General features: G+C 44.7%; 2 protein-coding genes and 1 long non-coding RNA gene across 4 annotated transcripts in view; 2 read left to right on the plus strand and 1 right to left on the minus strand.

Annotated features, from left to right (window-relative positions):
• calb2a (calbindin 2a) overlaps positions 1–75 on the plus strand; it is a 20084-nt gene extending 20009 nt beyond the window's left edge. The window contains exon 11 of the mRNA XM_063197458.1: positions 1–75. This exon is cut by the window's left edge and continues 482 nt beyond it. The gene's annotated coding sequence lies outside the window, so the exon portion shown is untranslated.
• The window catches only part of LOC134447807 (uncharacterized), a 13452-nt gene extending 4677 nt beyond the window's left edge, over positions 1–8775 (minus strand). For both annotated transcript variants that reach the window (XR_010034638.1, XR_010034639.1), the window contains exons 1-3: positions 7038–8775; positions 360–422; positions 94–251 (exon numbers count right to left, since the gene is read on the minus strand). This is a non-coding gene — a long non-coding RNA (uncharacterized LOC134447807). The remainder of the gene's footprint in view (positions 1–93; positions 252–359; positions 423–7037) is intronic.
• got2a (glutamic-oxaloacetic transaminase 2a, mitochondrial) lies at positions 5281–22354 on the plus strand. Its single transcript, XM_063197457.1, has 10 exons — positions 5281–5440; positions 9878–10034; positions 10601–10729; positions 11275–11334; positions 13396–13557; positions 13701–13805; positions 14491–14641; positions 15248–15413; positions 18538–18688; positions 20672–22354. Exons 1-10 carry the CDS (start codon positions 5358–5360, stop codon positions 20792–20794), a joined length of 1287 nt encoding a protein of 428 aa, XP_063053527.1. The 5' UTR covers positions 5281–5357; the 3' UTR covers positions 20795–22354.
• Positions 22355–23204: the final 850 nt, after the last annotated feature.

The following is a 23204-nucleotide window of genomic DNA, read 5'->3' on the forward strand; positions in this document are numbered from 1 at the left end:
CCGCTCAAAAGAGTCCCAGCAGGTGTAATGTTTTGGAGAGGGGATGTAATTGCAAGATTATGATGATTATGATTGATTGACAGGTGTAATTACCTTTGCCTGGTTTGGAATCTCTTCCTCTCGTTATGTCGTTATGGCCGTCATTTTTGTCTGGTCAACTTTAGACTTCCTCTTCCTGTCTCTCTTCCTCATTTCACTCATTTCCTGTTTACGTTTTTTGGGGGTTTTGATTGGCGGTTTTATGGCTGATACTGTTAGAGGATTTAACAGAATTAAAAGAACAAGTATGTGATGATATGTATGCTCAGTTTAATGTATTTATTTGGGAAATAAAAACAAATTATTGAAATGCTGCTTACCAAATCCTTTGCATATGAGTCAGACGATACACAGCACTGGTCTCTTCACTGGTCTCTCTCTTTCTACAAAAGGCAAATTGATTGAAACACTCTTAGAAAAGGAACTTCTCACAAATGCTTTGTAGGTCAAGCAGCAAAATTGTTATAAATTAAATTCTCCTCATGAAATAGCACTTGTAGAAAATCTTACTCTCAATAATTATTACAACAAATCTGGTTTCTGGTCGAAATGGCAAATCATTGATAAGCACAATTTAAATTCATCATCATTTCTGGATTTAGTCACAACTATAAACATGGCTATAAACATGTAGTGCCAACGGTAAGTGTGTGTGTGTGTGTGTGTGTGTGTGTGTGTGTGTGTGTGTGTGTGTGTGTGTGTGTGTGTGTGTGTGTGTGTGTGTGTGTGTGTGTGTGTGTGTGTGTGTGTGTGCATGTGTGTGTGTGGACTTAAAATGGACTAAAAGCACCATAATAAACAAGATCATCAATAGAGAGGGGGAAGGTAAATAAGAGCACCCTGCACCTGTCATAAAGTTCCTAAGAGGATATGGCTGCCATGTTCAAAGACAAGCAAGAGAGAGCAGTCGTATATGAAAATACTGCTGATGAATTATTAATGGATGAGAGTCCTGTTGTTTTATTAATCATGTCATTAAATATAGCTCAAGTGAATCCAAGTGAAACACACAAGTAAGAGTACTCGCCCACACACACTGCATAGTGCAGACATTGCATAGTGCACACATATGTACTCTACACAGTTGTGATCACATGTCTGAAGTCTCATTGGGTACAATGAATGCGCTTCTGATATGCAGATTATTATTTTACAATTGCGATAACATGAGTGATATAAAGACTTTCATACAGCACAACGCACACGGCACACGGGTGTCCAAGATTTCGTGTCTCTCTACCTCTCAGAATTTTACTCATGCCAATATGGAGCCGGAAGACAGAGTGTAAACAAAGAATACACAAAGCCTAATTAAAATGAAATTACAGATGCCAGAATTCAGCTCATCTGTGTTGCCACACACATGCCAGCGTTTCCCAACAAACATTACAGAAAATAATATGCCACATATGCTAGGGTGCCAAACACAAACACCGACTGATACAGAACATGGCTTAATGTGGGACATGAAACATCGCTTTATGCCTTCTTCTGCTGTTAGGAAATGAAACTATTTACATACACTTATTGAAACACAATATGCTGGAGAGCCTGTGCTGTGTGTGATATTTATGAAGTATAGAGATGTACAGAATCGTTTGATAGATGAAAGTGAAATGTATAGGGACCACACGTATCCATATAGGGGGGAAGATAACAGCGAGTACACGCCATGCTGACACCTGGCTCTCTGCACCAATTCCCTGGTGGTGTTTGCAGGATGAAAGCCTCCAGGTTCCTGACGTACGTGCGGTAAGTAGGACAGTGCAATATGGGTGATAAATATCAAATCATCGGCTCAGCTCAAATCAGAGATAAGTGTGAGACGGGATCAAGAGATATGAAAGATGCAGATTGAAAAAAACAAATAATGGATAAAAAGGAATAGAAACAATGCCAATGTGTTCACACAAAAAAACAGGGAAGATGGCTGCTTAAGCTGAGAGAGAGAGAGAGAGAGAGAGAGAGAGAGAGAGAGAGAGAGAGAGAGAGAGAGAGAGAGAGAGAGAGAGAGAGAGAGAGAGAGAGAAAGAGAGAGAGAGAGAGAGAGAGAGAGATACCTGGCTTTTGTTTTTGCTGTGCAGGGCTTGCACCTCACATTATGCTGCCTCACATGCAAATTTGTATCCGCCATGTCATCACCAGATAACACATAAATAAATACATATTATCATTTCCATCACATGCTTAAGTTTATACTAATGAGACCAGACTTTTCACACACCAGTTACAAAATGAAAGAAAAATGAAGATGGCCTATGCTGACTTATAACTATATTTGCTGACCTTCCATCGAGGCAAAGACTTATGATGTAGATGCATGTGTACCCTCTTGAAAATATGAATATAATAAATATTCAGAAGTTTGCTTTCACAGCAGATGGGGGGGATATTACGTCTCCTTTTTCACCACATGTAATTATCCGGTGTTAAGAAAAAAAGTAAATTGTGTCTCATTTGAAAACTGTGAAAACAGACATCAGTGAGCTCTGTGCTAGAAAAACACTGCATGCTGTGGCATATTGCCGCTCATGGCTAAAAGAAAAAACAGATTCCCATTAGTTTTACAAAGACCAGTCACGGCAGTATGCAAATGTTCATTTTATTCAGTGCCGAGCCAGCTGGGCATTATGGCTGTGTGACAGAGCACCATTGTCCCCATGTGGCCTCTGAGTGCTATTGCAATTGTTAAATTATTATATTTCATGAGATTTGAACAGCCAAGTACCCTGCCCAGGGACAAATAGGCCTAGAAAAAAACACGGAACAGCTAAAAGGGAAAAAAGAGATAATAATATGCCTCTATGATTTGATCACATTTACACTTTTATAGTCATTGTCATTGCATTGGAGAAAGCCCGCCAGCTGTCAGACACAAAAAAGGATTAAAACTGCTGTTAGCTCTCCACATATAAAAGTTTGCTCTACTAAACTATATAAAAATGTCCCCACAGAGGGCCCAGAGACAGCATCATGGTGGATGGTCTGAAATTGAAAGTATGCTGCTTTGGAGATGAACAGATGTTGTTACACACCAGCCTAAAGACCAAGCACCCAGCTTCCACTCCAGACAACCGGCACATCACAAATGCACAGGCATCTTATCTTGGTTATAAATTCCTCCATATAAGGGTTATGAACTACCTAAGTTATTCAGATTCTTTTTTGAACCAAGAACGTGACATATCTTTTCTCCTCTTAAGTTCAAACACCAGTCTGTCACCAACCTGCAAAGTCCTACGGCCACAAACATTAGGCCTATTGATTAAAAGTAAAACACTACAGGTTTTGATGTCACATGTAGGCCTACCCAAACTTGCCTGCATGTGCCTTCCCTCTCACCCAGACTCAGAATTACAGATGAAGTGCTTTGTTGCAAAATGATGTATATCCATTTTAGAACATTGCCAAATGCCTTTTATATAGGTTTAAAAGGTAACTTTTCTCAAAATAGTTCAATGGAGAGAAGTCACGCGTAGATGATGGGACATCTGAACAGTCATTTATAATGAAATGCCAAACTCAAAAAAGGCGCTTATGTCATTTTGTAAAGAAACTCTTCACATCTTGATTTGTCACATTGTACAGGTTCAACATTTTGCCCTTGTCACTCAAGAGCCTACTAACACACTAAAACTATCAGGCCAGACTGTTATCAGGAAATGTTTTTCCCCTTCTCTGTCAGCACCTGGCACCTCTGTTCAATTTAATTTCCTTCAAGCATCTCAGTGAAAGCGGTTGAGCATTAAGCACCTGGTCGCAGATTTAACCGCAAGCTTGTGGAAATCGTAAAAAAAAAAAACCTGAATATTGTCTAAATGGCAGCCAGGCATTTGACATTTTACTGCAGCGTTTCATTGGCTGTGAAATGTGTGTGAGCTTGTAGAGGCCACAGGCTTTACGGTCAGCTGCTCTGACGCTTATGTCTCTCTGTTACACTCCAGAGCACTGAACACACACACACTCACACACACACACACACACACACACACACACACACACACACACACACACACACACACACACACACACACACACACACACACACACACACACACACACACACACACACACACATGCACACAGGCACACGGGCCCGGGACAAAGACATATGAAAGGGCCCCAAACCCAATGAGGATCCAATTCCGGGCCCCCTCTTTCCCATGGGCCCGGGAAAAATTACCCCTTTGTCCCCCTGTCGGCTTCCCTGCACGCACACACACACACACACACACACACACACACACACAAACACGACCACGCACACACACACACACACACACACACACACACACACACACACACACACACACACACACACACACACACACACACACACACACACACACACACATATAACAGGCGCGGTTTATGATGCAGTGAGAGAATCACAGCAGGGATTACTGAACTGAAACCTCTTTAAGTGTAGGTGTATTGGCAGGCCATCTTCCGCACACAGCTCAACTTAGGTCATTAGACAAACACTAGGTCAGCCAATGTCTAGTCTGCTTTGGGATTACACTGTAGGTAGCCTAACAGATGCCTCCCCTTATATGGTAGCCTATGCATCATGATGGAAGTCATGCACACAGAGTGGTTACCATTGGCAAGTCTTTATTTGACTGTACCATCATATCAATGACAGGGCAGTGTAATGTCATAAATGAGATAATAAAGTGTCATTTGATATTGTCATGACAGTTTCTGTTTAGACTGCAGGCTGTCACGACGGTCAAAGTGCTGGTCAAAGGCCTATTTTAAAAATGGGCTCATCAATCAACCATCAAACAAGCATTGCAGGGATGGCCTATAAAATAGACCAATTATGTCCAAGGAGAAAGATGAATGAATGGATGAATGAATGAATGAATGAATGAATGAATGAATGAATGAATGAATGAATGAATGGCAATGGAGGAAGGGATGGCTGGATGGATGGATGGATGGATGGATGGATGGGATGGATGCTGACCTTCAGTTATATGGGCTATGTTTAGCTTATTGAGGTGAGATTTCTTGACTTTAATTAGGCTACTGGACTAGCCTGGTAAACCAGCGCCACCTGCTGGACGCTGAAAAGTTTCCAATACATTTAGGCTGGTTTATCAGGCTACTACTGGACGTGACTTTTAACCATGCACTGCTCGGCTCTCAGCCTGACACTCCTTGATTCAGTGCAATACTTGTACTACCATGTGCTTCCTGGGCGGCGCTGTAGAATTTGAGCGTAGAATTCTACTTGTTCGCTTGTCTGACCACCGTGCACGCCAGAGAAGGTCTCTCTCTACAGTTCCAGGTAGACACTGTACGCTGCAGCCATGGCTCTTCTAAAGACAACCAGATTAATCTCCTCCGTTGGGTCCCATAGTTCTGCTCTGGGAGTCCTCCCTATCCGTGCAAGGTAAGGTGATGCATTCGCTGAAGCGAATTGGTCTGTCCTTTGACTGCTGGTCTGTGATATCTTGAAACCTAACCAGCTAGCAGCCCGATGCCAGTAGATCACATAGCATAGCAGTCACCCCTAAAAGTCATTCCCTTTATTCGCATTCCTTTGGAGGGTTTCATGAGGTATCGATCGATCGCGTGCATTTTCTATCACCTTTTATGGGGACTATAACGCCAGGATGATCTCGTGACCTAAGGTTTGGTTCAGCATGCGAACAGAGGCAAAAAGATGGGGTCTCCATCGGTGGTTGACATTAGCCTGGCAGCTAAAGTAATGTGTGTTAGCTTATGATGCCTTTCTGTTGTACTTCTTTTTCTTGCATTTTGCCTTCAATAGTCTAATGTATTCGCTTTGAAGCTTGATTATCTAGACATATACACTGCGGTGTTTATGGGATTGGAATGCTGACAGCGGGTCAGATGTTTCCTTTACCTGGTGCTAACAAGGCCTAGCTAGCTGAATGAAAGGTAGGCTACTGCGCCAAGGTTGTTCGAGCCTTTTGAATGACTTTACCAAGAGCGGCATTAGCATGCTGGTAGAGCAGGGTTGGAGAGCTGTGCCCAGTGACTTTGGACGCTGTAATTGGCATCTCCACAGACCTTCTTTTATTCTAGGCAACTGTGGTAGGTAGCTCATTATTCGAGTAAATGTACCAGCTCATTTATGGGTTTTTTAAATTGATATGGCTGCTCTCGCATGCTAATTACTAGCCAGCTAGTCGATATCAGCACCTGCATGTAAACAGCGGCAGCCAGCCTCTTGTCAACTCAAAGCTTAAGGCCCATTTATACCCTACGGTAATTACGGAAACGGACGCTTTCACCCGGTTCCGGGGGTCGTTTCATCCGTCAGTTTGTCCGTTGGTCGAGTGCTTAGCAATCCGGTGACTACGGGTGAAACGGAGCAATACCAGAGGCGGCCGTGGGTGGCAGTATAGTGAAAAAGACACCAATTTACAAAACTCAACGAAGAAGAGAAGTATTTCACATCTAAAAACGATACAAATAGTTAATGAAATAACCTGTGAGTTTGTGAAAGGGTATATTTCCATTACCATGCTAGCCAAGCTAAAAAACATGCCTCATTTGTTTACATTTGGGCTCGGAGGACGTTCGTTTTCCCAACAACAAACCTAAATGGCCAGCACGAAGCCTCCTGGATTTGTTTATACATCATTACACAAATCTTAAAGTTGTTTCAGTGTGTTATCTCCGTGAATCCTAGGTCTGGCTATTTTATTTGGGCTAAATAATTTGTAAAACGAACACAAATCTGCCACAGCAACTGTCCATTCATAGCCAACCGACTCTGCCCTCTAGAGGATTTATTACGTAACATCAATTTTACGGACGGAGGTATGAATGCAACTCCGGGAGCAACGGTTGGCCCGGAAAGACGAATTTCGTCCGGTTCCGTAGGGTATAAATGGGCCTTTATCCCTCAGAGGCCGGACCATGGGGGGTTTGAAGCCAGAGCGCTAACCCGATTGTAGATTCTCTACATCCACTGAAACACAGTAAAGCAGCATTAACCGGATAGCCTACTCGCTCACCTGACTGCTGGTGTGTGGAATAGCATGTTTTGTTTCAGGACATGCGCACGTGTCTCCTGTTCCATGAGAAATGGCAGACGCATTGTCAACGAGCAGGGTTGTAGTTCTAGACGTGAGAAGCAGACGCATTTGGGCTAGAGCTACGACACCTGGTCTTGCGTTTTAGTGGTTTGCCTCCAGACAGTGTCCAGTTGACATGGAAAGGTGACGTTTGTCCGTTCCAACTGTGTGCTGGTTCCTGTAATTACCAAATCATAAAGTTGTATCATTACACCCAAATGTCAAGGCATTGCGATGGAGGAGGAACATGTCAGGCTGTTATGGTGCATTGAAATATGCTGATTGCCAGCAATAACAGCTACGTAGTGTGTACCTACATCCAATGCTCTGGTACAGTTTTGTGGGCACCAGAGAGAATGCCGATAAATGTACTGAACTTAAGTCAAAGTGTGAGCCCATCTCTACTCTAGAGGTGCCCGATGCCCACCTCTGACATTATACTCTCAGCCCTGTCTGTTTGCCTGGGCTAAATTTAGTGGCAGGCATGGAATTGGCGGCCTTCGTAACCTGAGAGACCTTGGAGGACTGAACACTGCGTAGGCCAGGCCTGAATCAGTAGGAAGTGAAAGGCAAAACCCATTAGTTTGAGGAAAGACAAGGGTTGTATTTTGCTTAGATTCTCCCAATAAGACTTATCATAATGCTGACATTTTATAGGTTTGTGTGACATTACACTTAGTTGCGCTTTTATCCACCGTTATTTTGTAGGGTATTGATTACAATCCCTGGAACAATGTGGGGCTAGGTGACTTGCTCAAGCGCACTTCAGCCACGGATGGAGGTTTCGGGAGAGGTAAGGGTGGGATTCAAACTTGCCACTCTTTGGCCTTAAAACCACCTCCCTAACTATTAGGCCATGGCTGCCCCTGCCATAAAGATAGAAGTAGGCCATATGTGTTGTTGAACAGGCTTACCATGTTCTCAGTTTTGCACCGTTGTTTAGAAATGATGGGATTGGTGCCATAGTGATGAAAATTATGTATAATTAGGAGCCAGATTAGAATGGAAAGTTGTGCACCCACTCTGTTGGAATATTTAAGTCCGCACTTGCAGAGTCTATTGAATACAGCCGTTGTTGACACCCGGAGGGTGTTTTGGAGCCTGGGAATACATTGAGGTAATTTGGCTACTTGAATCTAATCTTATCATTAAAAGGAAAACTGAGGCCAAGAGTCAGAGCCTTGAAGGCATTCATTATTTTGACATCTACAGACCTCTGCTATTTCTGGCATTTCTACCCATTTTTTATTGCATGTAGCTGTTGGGCAGAGAGCTGGAAGTCTGTACCAAAGTAGCTTATGCGTTGGAGTGTGAGAGGACATTTTTGAGTGTAATTACGTTGGGGAATGTTTAAGCTGCCTTTATTTTGATCACCTGACTGGAACAAGAGGCCCTCATTGGTGACTCACTGCAGTGGGAGCTGGTCAACAACAGACTCTATTGAGGTTTGAGAATTGAGAATTGGCAACCCTCTCTGTTAAAGTTGCCAGAAACGCTTATGTAATTGGTAAGAAGAAGGGAGTGATAACATATCTTAACACCCTCACATTTACACCAGTGTTTCCCCCAGAATTTCTGTTAGTCAAGGTGGTGGAGCGTTAAAAGTTATTTTTTTGGCTAAGCAGGGCACCTAGTCAAGGTGGTAGGTGTTTCTTGTCAAGGTGGCCACCTTAGCAATAAAGTGCTGGGGGAAACCCTGTGCACTATTGTCATTTCTAAACTGGAATTCCCGACCCAGTATTAGTGTTTATTGCCTATTCACAATGATGGGCTGAGGGAAATACCCCAGGGAAAAGCATAAATATTTAAATAATGCTTGTTACTACAACTGGCCTTTGGTTTCTTGCGAGGCTGTATTTCTTATGCCCACTGAAGGCTTTTGCATAGTGGCCTATTTACCTGTTCCACCTTGGTAATGTTGCACCTTTATCAGCCAGTTACAGTACCTCCATCCCCATCAGTGTTTGCTGAACTCTACTGTTTGCTCAGCTGATTGCACTATTGAAATGTGACTTCACTTGCAGCTCAAGGCATTACCTCCTGCACTACCATGAGCCTTTTATAGAATGTTACCTCTCCACTACCCCATTCTCTACTACACATTGTTTAATTTGACAAATACCTGTATTACAACAGCAAATAGGGCTGGGTTCAAAAGATTGATCTGCGACGCGATCCAATATCGATTCGCGTTTGAAAAGTGTGATATTCACAAGTTGTGGATCCCTTTTTTGATGGATGATTATAGGCACTATTTGCACAAATACACACGGCCTGTTCATGTAAATAGTATCTTTTCCCACCTTTCTCTCTCATACCAAGTTTCCTAATTCTTTCTCTCATACTCTTGATCTCGTATTTCAAGTTTATGGGTTTCAGAGGCTGAGCTATTTAGGTTTTTATAGCTGGTCTTAGAATTCTAGCATAAATGGGTTAAAGTGGCAACCCAGCAATACAGAAGATCGATATCGAGTAGGATTGTGGATCGAATCGGATAGTGACCTTCTGGATCGGAATTGAATCAATCCAGTAAATCTGGATCGATTCCCAGCCCTAACAGCAAACATGATGCCCTGATGATGGCAAATTGAATATGGTGTCAATTTAAAAAAAATAAAAAGAGGCCGCGGAGGTCAGCAGCCCTACTTCATAGGCCAACCCTCCAAAATGCAAACCGGTTTCTAACGGACGCACAGACAGTCTGTCAAACAAAGCGGTGCATCGAGTCACTGCATGTAACAACAACAACAACAACAAAATATTGTGTTTGTTGATTTCAGCTCATGGTGGTCCGATGTGCAGATGGGCCCCCCCGATCCCATCCTGGGGGTGACGGAGGCCTTCAAGAAGGACAGCAACCCTAAGAAGATGAACCTGGGGGTGGGGGCCTACCGTGACGACAACGGCAAACCATACGTCCTCAGCTGCGTACGCAAGGTGAGGCACGCGCAAGCGTGCACATACACACACACACACACATACACAAACACACACACACACACAATAGGGCTGTGCAATATATCGAATTAATATTGTGATATCAATATTGTTGTTATTGATTTGAAACAATATTTTGTCTATACTGCCAAAAGGTAGGTTATGGTAAGTGCAATACATTCCCCTCCACTTAAGCCAACACTTTGTGAAAACAGAGCAGACTTGCTACCCAACACTCATGCAGAGCACTGATGTGTGTTTCTTTATGGCCCTCCACTCACACTGCTGAAGGGAGGGAAGATTGGGAATTGTTCAGCACAATTATTTGTCCTCAAAAGAAATATCGTCTAAAATATCGTGATATCAATTGACTGAAATAATCGTGATATTAATTGTTCTCTCTCACACACACACACACACACACACACACACACACACACACACACACACACTAGTGTACTCGCACAGTCCTAGTGGTGTAAATACCCCTGATTGAGAATCACTGCTCTAGGCTATTCTGTGTGACCTCTGGCTAGTGTGACGGTAACAGCTTGTGTGTTTTGCAGGCGGAGGCCCTGATCATGGGTAAGGGGCTGGATAAGGAGTACCTGCCCATCGGAGGCCTGGGGGATTTCAGCAAGGCCTGTGCCGTCCTCGCCCTGGGGCCTAAAAACGAGGTCCTCCAGAGCGGCAGGGTGAGTTGCACGCACGCACGCACACACGCACGCACACCTCACCTCACCCCACCCAATAGCGAGGTCGTCCTGGTGTGACACACACTCACACACCACTCACACACACACACACACACACACACACACACACACACTCACACACCACTCACACACACACACACACCTCGCCTGGGGCCTGGTAAAAATGTCCTCCGGAGTGGCAGGGTGAGACACACACACACACACACACACACACACACCAGTAACGAGGTCATCCAGAGTGTCCAGGTGTGACACACAATCAATCGCACACCAGGTCTGCTCACACACACCAGGTCACACAGACGCGTCAGATCTGACAAAGCTCTGCTTTGCCACATTTGATTCCATTGTTTTCCATACAACCCAACACATCACTACCAAAGTCTGCCATTGTCGTCTGTTAATTAGGATTCAAGTCTGCTGTATTTTGTGGGAGCTGTCTGATAAAATCTATTCTTAAATCCAGCTGCTGTTAGGGACAGTAAGTGTAACCATCCTCTCTGTTCTTGTTCTGCTCCCCACAGAGCATCACGGTGCAGACCATCTCTGGAACCGGCTCCCTCAGGATCGGGGGCAACTTCCTGGTATGGCCACTTCTCTTTGTTTGGGAATGCTTCCCCACCCGTCTGGTAATATGGAACATTATAGCAGCTCTGGTCTTTGAATATACAGTCCCAAGAAAAAGTTTGTACACCCTTTGAAATTTCTTACATTTCTGTCAAAATTGGTCATAAAGCATGATCTGATCTTCCCGGAAATCACAAGAAGGAACAACCAGAGTCTGCTTTAACTAATTCAACCCAAGCATTTACAAGTTTACTTATTTTCATTGGCCATAAGATGTAAACATTCACAGGACAGAAAGGCATAAGTAAGTACACCCTTGCATTCAATAGGTTTTAACCCTAAGTTTGTCGCAATAACCTCAACCAGATGTTTCCTGTAGTTGCAGATCAGATTAACAAAACAATCTGGATGTATCTTGACTCCCTCTTCTTTAGAAAACTGCCCTTCTGCAGCAAGGTTTCTGGGATATCTGGAGTGAATAGCTTTCTTGCCATATCATCTCAAATGTTTTTTGTCAGAGCTTTGACTGGGCTATTCCAGAATGTGTATTTCATTGTTATGAAGCAATTCAAAAGTCAATTGCCTCTAAATATGGGTTGTTGTCCCATTTCAGCACCCATCCTCTTGTGTGCCTCAACTGTGTGACAGACTACCCCACATTTTTTCTGTAAAATATCTCAATGAACTTCTGAGTTCATTGTTCCACTGATAATAGCAAACTGACAAGGGCCTGAGGCACCAAGGTAGCCGCATATAATGATGCTTTCGCCACCATACTCAAAGGTGGAGATGATGTTTTGGTGAAGGTGTGGTTCTCCAGTTCTCCTCCAAACATGATACTATGTGTTCCCCTGAAAAATTCAACTTTGGTTTCAACGTTGGTCTACAGAATATTTTGCAGTAATTTTATGAAGCATATAAATGCTTTTTCGCAAACCTCAAAGGTGCAGCAATATTTTTTTGGACAGAAACCCCATTAATTTTAGATTGGCAGAATGAACCCCATTTTTAGTTATTCTTGGTTACATCTCCACTTCTGAGTATGGTGGCGGGAGCATCATTATATGCGGCTACCTTGCTGCCTCAGGCCTTTGAAAGTTTGCTATTATCAGTGGAGCAATGAACTCAAGTTTATTGTGATATTTTACAGAAAAAACGTGAGGAAGTCTGTCACACAGTTGAAGCACATAAGAGGATAGGTGCTGAAATGTGACAACAACCCATACTTTAGAAGCAAATCTAAATTAGAATGCCTTCATAACAATGAAATACACATTCTGGAATAGTCCAGTCAAAGCCCTGACTAAAAATAATTGAGATTATATGGCATGAAGTCAATAAAGCTATGCACTCCAGACATCCCAGAAACCTTGCTGACGAGAGGCAGTTCTCTAAAGAAGAGGGAGACAAGATACATCCAGATATTTTTGTTAATCTGATCTGCAACTACAGGACAAGTCTGGTTGAGGATATTGCAACTAACTGAGGGTTAAAACCTATTTAATGCAAGGGTGTACTTACTTATGCCTTGCTGTCCTGTGAATGTTATAGCCTTATGGCCAATAAAAATATGATAACATGTAAATGTTTGTGTGGAATTAGTTAAAGCAGACTCTGATTGTTCCTTCTTGAGATTTCCGGGAAGATCAGACCATGTTTTATGATAAATTTTGACAGAAATGTAAGAAATTTCAAAGGGTGTACAAACTTTTTCTTGGGACTGTATAAGAAGCCTACTCTCTCCCGTTCTGTGAATGTTGTGCCACCATACATAATGTATACCATGTAAAGCGACCTTGGATATTTTGAAACAAAATGGTAGTAATAATTATAATGATGATGTTGATGATTACACGTGATGCCATAATTGGTCTGCTCTCGGAATAGTTCCCCTTCTGCTCATTCTGCGCTTCCTCCCTTGTCTCCCCCAGTAGTCACGTTTCCACGACTAAGTGTGTGTATATTCACCTCCTCTCTGGTTGTATGTATGCACCTCCTCTGTGTCTGTGTCTATGTTCACCTCCACTCTGTGTATTTTTATTAACCTCCTCTATGTCTGTGTCCCCCTTCTCCTCTAGTCTCGTTTCCACACCGCGGCGCGTGACATCTACTTGCCCAAGCCATCATGGGGTAACCACACCCCTATCTTCCGTGACGCTGGCCTGGAGCTCAAGGCCTACCGCTACTATGACCCCAACACCTGCGGCTTTGACTTCAAGGGGGCCCTCGATGACATCTCGGTACACACACACACACACACACACACACACACACACACACACACACTACCATTACTACGACCCGAATACTCACGGCTTCGGTACAGAGGCGTACACACACACACACAGTGCGCTCATGTTGGTCTTGTCTGTTTCGATTCCAGAAAATCCCGGAGAAGAGTATGATTCTGTTGCACGCCTGCGCCCACAACCCCACTGGCGTCGACCCCCGGCCTGAGCAGTGGAAGGAGCTGTCTGCCGTCATCAAGGTACGCACTCGCTGGCAGCCACTCAACTGCGTGGGGGGGGGGGGGGGGGGGGGGGGGGGGGGGGGGGGGGGGGGGGGAGGCGCTGTGGTGCAGTGCGCTAAGCCCCCCACATTTGGGCTTGCATGCCCCAGGGTTCGAATCCGGCCTGGGTCATTTGCCATCCCTATCCCGTCTCTCTCTCCACATTCGCTTCCTGTCGCTCTTCACTGTCCTGTCTGGAATAGTACAATTTTAAAAAAGAACCGCGTTAACCGATGTACTGTAAACACTGCAGCCACTTGACTCAAAAGACGGAGGGCAGAACCCAATCCTCTTCTTTACCTTGAGAAAGAATGTTGTATGCCATTTACGGCGTGCAACTGTGCCGTTCATTGAGGCTGTGCTCACCGAGCGTTTGAACAAACTGCAGTCAGGGAGGAACCTGGGTTAATGGGAATAAACGTCCATGGGAGACGTGTGCTGTCCAAGGGCGTTCTCACCTCAATTTGGTCTCCACCAGAGCGGTCATCATTTTCATCATTCATCAATTCCTGGCGTTAACTCTAGCGTCTGTCCTTAGAATGCCTGATGTTCACCCAGCTTCCCTCAGACTCTCTTCTACTCTAAGAGGTCCCTAGTGTAAACTCTTCTCAGAGGTGTTCTGAGTGCCTGGCATTTACTCTGCTTCTGCCCTGCGTGTCCCCAGAAAAGGAACCTGCTGGTGTTCTTCGACATGGCGTACCAGGGCTTCGCCAGCGGGGACATCGACCGCGACGCCTGGGCCGTGCGCCACTTCATCGAGGAGGGCCACAACATTGTGCTGTCCCAGTCCTTCGCCAAGAACATGGGCCTCTACGGTGAGTGTTTGTGCATGTGTGGTGCGTACGCATGTGATGTATTATAGTGAACTGCGTGTGTGTGCGCCTATGCTTGCTATTCCAGGTTTCGCAGTGGTGTCTTCTGTATGAACGTGTGTTCCTGGTGTGCATAAGCGGAGGTCAAATGTGTAGATCCAGTTGGCACGTCTGGCCCACCCAGCAAAGCTGCCTGTTTTTCCCCTCCGTTTCCTCCACCCGCTGAACAGGCCAGGCGGTTTCCCCTTAGCATACTCAGCCCGCTGATCGTGCTGATCGGCATGTCTGGCCCAACCAGCGAACGGAAGGAAAAAACGGGCAACTTCGCTAGGCGGGCCAGGCATGCCGACTGGGTGTGTGTGTGTGTGTGTGTGTCTGTGTGTCTGTGTCTGTGTGTGTCTGTCTGTGTGTCTGTGTCTGTGTGTGTGTGTGTGTTCCAGTTGAGCGTATCGATGGTTTCAAGGTGATGTATGTGGATGTCGTATATACTGTATTATCGTGTGTGTTCCAGGTGGTGTATGTGGATGTCGTATATACTGTATTATCGTGTGTGTTCCAGGTGGTGTATGTGGATGTCGTATATACTGTATTATCGTGTGTGTGTTCCAGGTGAGCGTGTGGGAGGCTTCACGGTGGTGTGTAAGGACGCTGAGGAGGCCAAGCGCGTGGAGTCCCAGCTGAAGATCCTGATCAGGCCCATCTACTCCAACCCCCCCATGAACGGAGCCCGCATCGCATCCACCATCCTCACCACCCCAGACCTCTACGCAGAGTGGTGAGTCACACACACTGATTCTTACTCATGACTCCAGAACTCTACGCAGAGTGGTGAGACTCACTCACTCACTCACTCACTCACTCACTCACTCACTCACTCACTCACTCACTCACTCACTCACTCACTCACTCACTCACTCACTCACTCACTCACTCACTCACTCACTCACTCACTCACTCACTCACTCACTCACTCACTCTCTCACTCTCTCACTCTCTCACTCTCTCACTCTCTCACTCTCACCCACCCACCCTGTACAGTCATTCCCAGGCAGCCAGACACACCCTATTGTCACTCTCACACATCCCCTTCTCTACTGACCCTCTCGTGTCTTGGACACAGAAGCAGACACGCGCCCATGAACTGGTTGGTCAACAGTTCACTCACGTGTGTGAAGGCCCGTTGTCCCACACCCCTAAGAAAGTTTGCACTGCACCCCACTTCAGCTGCACCTAGCCCCCCCCCCTTACACCTCACACCTGGTGTGCTAGTAGGTCAAACTGGTGTGAGCTAGACCGACTCCTGCACATTTGTGGTCGACTTTAAATGTGCAGTGCTTCATACCACCCATATCGTGACGACAAGTTCTAGCTCACGTGCTTCGATTGATGGCAACATGGTCGATTGCGCCGAGTGGCACACTGCCACACACCCCCTCTACATCACTCACACACCCTCAATGTCACTGGCACCCCGCCAGACACACAGTTGTAAATCCTACCCGGATGCACACTGGCGCCCCCTGGTGACTCACTCAATATCCTAACCTAGCTCCCCCAACACACACACACACACACACACACACACACACACACACACACACACACACACACACACACACACACACACACACACACACACACACACACACACACACACACACACACACACACACACACACACACGCACGCGCACACCCTGAGCAGTCACTAACACGCAGCCAGACACATGCCATCCACAGTGCAGTCACTCACACACCCCCTGTGGTGTCAGTGGCACACAGCCAGACACAGTTGTACAGCCTACTCTCATACACACTAGTGCCCCCTTGTGCCTAACTCAATATCTTCAACCAGCGCCCTATCTCCTCCAGCACACACACACACACACACACACACACACACACACACTCCTTTACAGTTTCACCCCTAGAAGGATCGTCATGTTATGACGGTTAGTGCAGAGTGGCGTGTCGTATATTAATCCTACATGTGGCAAAAGCTTAAATGTGCGCCAGCCAACCAGACCATGTTTTAATGTTGTGTGTCTTGTTGGTAGCCTGCCCACAGCTTGTTGCCTGCGTTGGGTCATGGCTATGTATTGAATGGGTGGCCTCTGCTGTAACGTATTGAGTTAAGTCATCGAGTGCCTTAATCTGATGTTTACTCTATTATCTATTCTGTACCCATGAACCCATGACTCTCATACTACATTCTTCCTCACACACACACGGTGAGCATACCCCAAAACACACACACACGCACACACACACACACACACACACACACACACACACACACACACACACACACACACACACACAGGGCTGGGTATCGCAGCCATGTTCCTCAATGGATTCGATTTCGATTCTTAGGGCTTTGAATCGATTTCCTGGTGAACCAGTAGCCTGTAAGTAACAGGCTACTGGCACACTGCCCTTTCACGCCTCTCCGCAGGCGGGGTTTAGTCAAAAGATGCTTGCACGCGGTTGGAGCAACCTCATATGAATGACATGACACTTCGACCACTCACGTTGAAGCTTTGTGACGTAGGACGTGTCATCACGTAAGCGCCGCCAGGTCGGGAACCAAAACAGAACAAAGTCCTTTAGAAAATCAACTTGAGGTATTTTGGATAACACAGCTGAAATTGCTGCTTCCATCCCGACGCATGATAACTCCTCGCACGCCGCCATTACTGTTGTGATTCAGGGAGGGGGCGGGCACAGCCGAACTACCCTGGGGGAGGGTGTTGCGTTCGATAAACGTCATACCCACTGAAATCCCTCCCTACGATCCTGATTCGTCGTGCTGCCCCGGTTATTTCGAAAACGGAGGAGGAGAGCGAATCACAGGTGTACCAGAAGGATTGTGTAGCCCAGCACCCTGGGCGTCAACACATAGCTTCTGGTTCACCAGGAAATTGAATCGATTAATTTCGATTCGATTCATTCCGAATCGATTCAATCCTTTCCCTTCTTGGTGCCAGGATTCCCCCAAAAGATGCTGTTGCCTATTTTTATATAAAAATGTCAAAGGGGTGTGGCTTGACAGTGTTAACAGATTGCTAATTTGTAATAAGTAGGCCTAGGCCTAATTGACTAATACCTACTGGGTATTTTCCATAGACCTAAATTAAACAAAAAGAACAAAAAGAAAAAGAACCAAAAAATCGATTTTGTGCCCTGTGAATCGATTATGTGAATTTTAGATTAAATTGATCGATTATCGATTAAATCGATTATTTTACCCAGCCCTACACACACACACACACACACACACGTAATATTGTCTTGTATACACTGGAGGACGTTGAGTGCATGGCCAACCGCCTCGCAAGTAAGAGGGAGCAACACACACACACACATGCACACTTGAGCATGACACGGGAGGGGATTTTCACTCCCGTCCCATCCCGGTCCCAGAAAAAAAATCCCATCCCATCCTGGACTGGAGTAAAAGAAACAAATCCCATCCCGTCCACTCCTGAAAAGATTGTTTCCCAATCCTGTCCACTCCCACTCAAAATCAATCCCATTCCCGTTTCGTCAAAAAAAAATAACGAACGTAACGAAAAAATAAGCGAGCATTCCCGCTCCCGTTCATTTTTATTCCCGCTCCTGCCCGCTCCCATTCATCTTTATTCCCGTTCCTGTCCGCTCCCGTTCATCTTTAAAATTTTGACTCCCATCCCGCGGGAATCCCGCAGGACCCGCGGGACCCACAGGAATTCCCGAAAAAATGTCATCCTCTAAAGTGTGTCTAAAGTGTGTATTGTTGTCTCCTATGGGCTATAGCATAGCTTGAAGTATAACATGGCCAATCACATCAAGATGAGCGAGGAACACACACACACACACACACACACAGCCTAAAGTGTGTACCGTTTTGTGTGTGTGCAGGCTGCAGGAGGTTCATACCATGGCCAATCGCATCATCAAGATGAGAGAAATGCTGGTTGCCAACCTGAAGAAGAATGGCTCCTCCCACAACTGGCAACACGTCATCGACCAAATCGGCATGTTCTGCTTCACTGGACTCAAACCAGAGCAGGTAAACACACACACACACACACACACACACACACACACACACACACACACACACACACTCTCTCTCAAACCAGAACAGGTAACACACACGCACACACTCACCAAACTCAAAACAGGACCACGTTTCCCGAAAGCATTATTGCTAACTAGTTAGCAACGTTCTAAGTTTCCAATGGGAAATTGCATTGCAACCAAGTAAATTCCTCACTTGGGTAGCAACGATGTTGTCGAGAAGCGCACCCCACGGCAGGTGATGTACACGCACACACACACACACACACCTACTCGCACACTACACTTAAAACCAGAACAGTTAACAATGTGTGGCCTTGTTAGTTGTGTTGTTCACAAGTTACGTTGTTCCTCACATGTAGTCTGCTGTGTCTAGTCCAGTGGTTTTCAAATTGGGGGCCGGGGACCCCTGGGGGGCTGCGAAGGGGTGCTAGGGGGGGCCGCGGCTGGTTGCCAGGAAAAGTATAGCACAATTTTTATCTAAACTAGACTGTATTATTGTAGAAAATGTTAAAAGGGGGTTTGCCTTTTGGGCCAAAGCATACATGGGTTTTTTTTGTTTGTTTTATAAAACGGTGTTGTGAGGAGGGGCAAGACACTGACAGCAGCCAACCACGTGAGCTTCTTTTTTGACTGACAGCGGTTTCCAACAATCAGAGGTTGAGTTGTGTGCAGCCAGGGGGGAACAAAAATTGAGAAACCATGTATAGCAGTTGTAGTAAAAATAACATAATCTAACTTGGCTAATGAACACTGAAGAGTAACTGTCAGAACCCTTAATTGGCAACACCTGTTCTGGTTGACTCACTAGGCCCAGCAGCTAACTAATTAGTCCTCACAGCAAGCAGTGGTTGCCATTGAGTATTCTACAGCAGAGTTCTAAAATTTAAAAAAAATGACAGTTAGGTGCTGTTTCCACGTAGCAGGATATTTTTTTAGCAGGGTATTTTTTTCTCCTGCTAGGTGTAAACGCAACATGTGGATAAAAAAAATCCTCCATTGTAACAAATGCGTTTCAGACCCCTAAACAGGATATTTTTTTCTCCTGCTATTTTTTTCTCCTGCACCTGGATTTTTAAATATCTGCTACGTGGAAGCGGAAGGCCAAAACCAATGCAAAACCAATACAAGCAGGAGAAAAAAATATCCACATATAAAAATATCCAGCTGCGTGGAAACGGCACCTTACTCTTCAGTGTTCCATGCCTCCCTTAATTAGCCACACCTGTTCTGGGTACAGTTAATGTTGTGCAGTAAAAAGTACACCAAAATAAACCAAAATAGCCGTAACAATTCCCATTAATTAAGAACTGCATTATAATAATCTATTCCATCTCTGAACATTACTTCCATTGTTGTCAAGTTATTATTTTATATATTCCAGTGGGGCACTGACTAAAGCCCGATTCGGACGGGACTTTTATTACCTATGGACCCCTGGTAATTCGAAATAAATGCGGAGGATGTCTGAGTTCTTAGTCCTGTGCGAAATTGCCATGTCCGCTATTTGTGAGGTAATAATTCTGCCGCGAATTACCTACTGTATTTCGGCGAAACACAGACGTCCTGGGGTAATTTCACATAGGCGCGCCGTCTGCACCCCCTTATAATGTCTGTGAATTGAGTAAATAACAGGCGTTTATTTATCCCGTCCGAATGTGCCCCGAAAAATCACGGAGGTCCAGGGGTAATTGCAAATTACCAGGGGTCCATATGTGAATCGGGCTTATCAGACATAAGCCCGATTCGCACGTTATAAATATTACCTATGGACCCCTGGACCCCTGGCGCCTATGTGAAATTACCCCAGGATGTCTGTGTTTCGCCGAAATACAGTAGGTAATTCGGTAATTCCAGCCTCATCCTGCCCCGTTTAGCCCCATTATTAGGTGAAGCATCTGACTAAGGAGTTCTCCATCTCTGTAACTGGTGTCTGGTCTTAACAGCCTTACCATCTCTTGTCTCCTCTCAGGTGGCGCGCTTGTCTAACGAGTTCTCCATCTACATGACGAAGGACGGCCGTATCTCCATGGCTGGCGTCTCCTCTGGCAACGTGGGCTACCTGGCCGAGGGCATCCACGCTGTTACTAAGTAACCGTCTTCCTGGCAACCACAGAGGAGGCTTTAGATTGGACAGGAGAGGGGGGTGAGGGATGAAGAGCGGGAGAGGGAAAAAAAAGAAAAAACATACTTTTAAAGCCTTCACATTATATTTCTGTTCTGTCCCCTCCTCACACTCATCCTTTCGTAGGTGGGGAGATGTTGAAGTAGGTCAGATATTAGTTCATTTCAGGTTTTTTTTTTCTTTCATTTGGCGTTGGTGTCATTTGTCTGTGACTTCCAGTAGGTTTTAAATGTGGGATGCAACCCAGCCAGTGCGCCACAGGCCCTCCAAAAGCACTTAAGATGTATAGCAGAGGGCCTGAACCATTATGTACTTCTCAAAGACACGCATGTCTGTACGAGCACAAGGACACGGTCGGCAAAATCTTTCCAATTTTATTCCTGACAGGGTGACAGGATTTAGATCAATAATGATATTGTTACAAACACGTGTTACCAAAATCATGTGTAACCAAAAAAATGGCGTACACCTTCAGTTACAAAGAACTTTATTTAAAATATTTATTAAGCGGTTTTTAAAACCAAACCATGAATTTGGGCTTCAAAGAGCATCGTGAAAATGTTACTTAAGTTGCAATCCTAGATGTGTGACTGGTTCTAACCACCCAGATTATAAAACGTGGATGTTGATGCAATGCGGGTGCAATCGTTACACTCCTCAGTAGTAAATGAACACTGCAGTGCAAAAGGTACTCACTCCCTCTATGTGGTCACACATGCACACATACCGCGTGCTGCTGCAAATTTTTTCATTTCAGACACATGGCAACTTATGATGATTTACTGACTGTACATCAGTGTTTACGTCAGAGCACATCAAGGATTAGATGAATAAACTCCAGAATATATTTGAAGGACAAGAAGGCACCCAGCTGTTAAAGCCAGAGGTTTTACGCCTCTGGTCAAACGCCTGAGGTGAACTTGGCACTACAGAATCACTGCTGAAAATCCAATGTCCTTGACGGATCACATCTAATGTGTAAATGTTTCTTACTGTGTAGGGACGGGGGTAGATATGGAAGGGCAGGGGAAGGAACATTACATTTCTCTTTTCTGTTTTTTTCTTTTTCTTTTTTTCAAATTTGCAGTATAAAACATGAAGACATTTCACATCATGTCTTCTGTTAGAGTATTGCCGGTTAGTGTGAGACTGGTCTACTCACTTCAGTGTTAGTATTGTCTAGTGTGTGTTTTTATTTTTATTTTTGCACTTCTGTGGAAAGAGTTGCTTTTGCACTTTTGATGTGATGGGTTCAGGGGTACTGACTGACTAACTATCTACTGATCAACCTTAATGTTGTCCACAACCTGGTATGGTTCAACACATTCAAATGCAAACTCATCAATGGCCTATAATCTACTAGCACAAAATGCAGAAAGTGCAGTTCAAATAAATATTTACAGTTCAATACAATCTGTCGATTGATTCTGAAATGTGTATATTTCCATCAAGCAGTTCACAATCCGTTCAATGTGTGAATGACGTCTAAAATACTGTAAAGAATAAATATGAATAAAGTATAAGAATGAAGTAAGTGTGCTGTCGGTTTTTCATCTTTAGTTTGTACCAGTTTTTACAATTACAAAGTGTACTAGTTTTTTTGTTTGTTTTGTGATTACACTACATTACATTACACTTAGGTGACCCTTTTATACAAAGTGACAAAGGGGGTTTATTGGTTTCAGTCCCTGGAGCAATGTGGGGTTAGGTCCGTGGTTTTCAAAGTGGGGGCCGAGGACCCCTGGGGGCCCGCGATGGGATGCCAGGGGTGCTGCGGCAGACTGGCAGGAAAAAATAAAGCAAAATAAAATGAATAACTTCATAAATTGAATAACTTTTTGTAGACTAAAATTATCCCAGTGGAACCAATTTCTTTTTTACAATGTTTGTCTTGTGTTTTCTGTAGTATTTGAATGGGATTAGGAATGCACCAACTTCATCGAGTTGTGAAACCGGGTGCACAGAGCTATGTCACGGCCCATGTTAGGGTGGCCTTGGGTGGAATCTAACTGTATATGGGGGGCTTGTCATGACAAAGTTTGGGAACCACTGGGTTAGGGTTAGGTGACTTGCTCAATGTCACTTAAGCCACTGATTGAGGTGTAGGGAGAGGTTATATAAACTTCTGTTCGGCACCACTTCAATATCTTGGTTCGTCTATGTGCTCTTCCATGTGTAGCAGCCAGATTGCCTTCCTGAAGACCAGAAGAGGTGAGATACATACAGGCATAAAGTAAGGGGATTGTGTAGTATGGAGTTGGTGGGTACATCAGTGTTTTTTGGCAACTATTTGCCCTTTTGTTTCATATAAAAAGGCTAATTCCTTAAAGTATATTCTGCAGTATAACCCATCATAGGGTTATATTGTGACCAGGGCCCC

This window comes from Engraulis encrasicolus, chromosome 4 (genome assembly GCF_034702125.1).
Source record: "Engraulis encrasicolus isolate BLACKSEA-1 chromosome 4, IST_EnEncr_1.0, whole genome shotgun sequence".
NCBI classification, from domain to species: domain Eukaryota; kingdom Metazoa; phylum Chordata; class Actinopteri; order Clupeiformes; family Engraulidae; genus Engraulis; species Engraulis encrasicolus.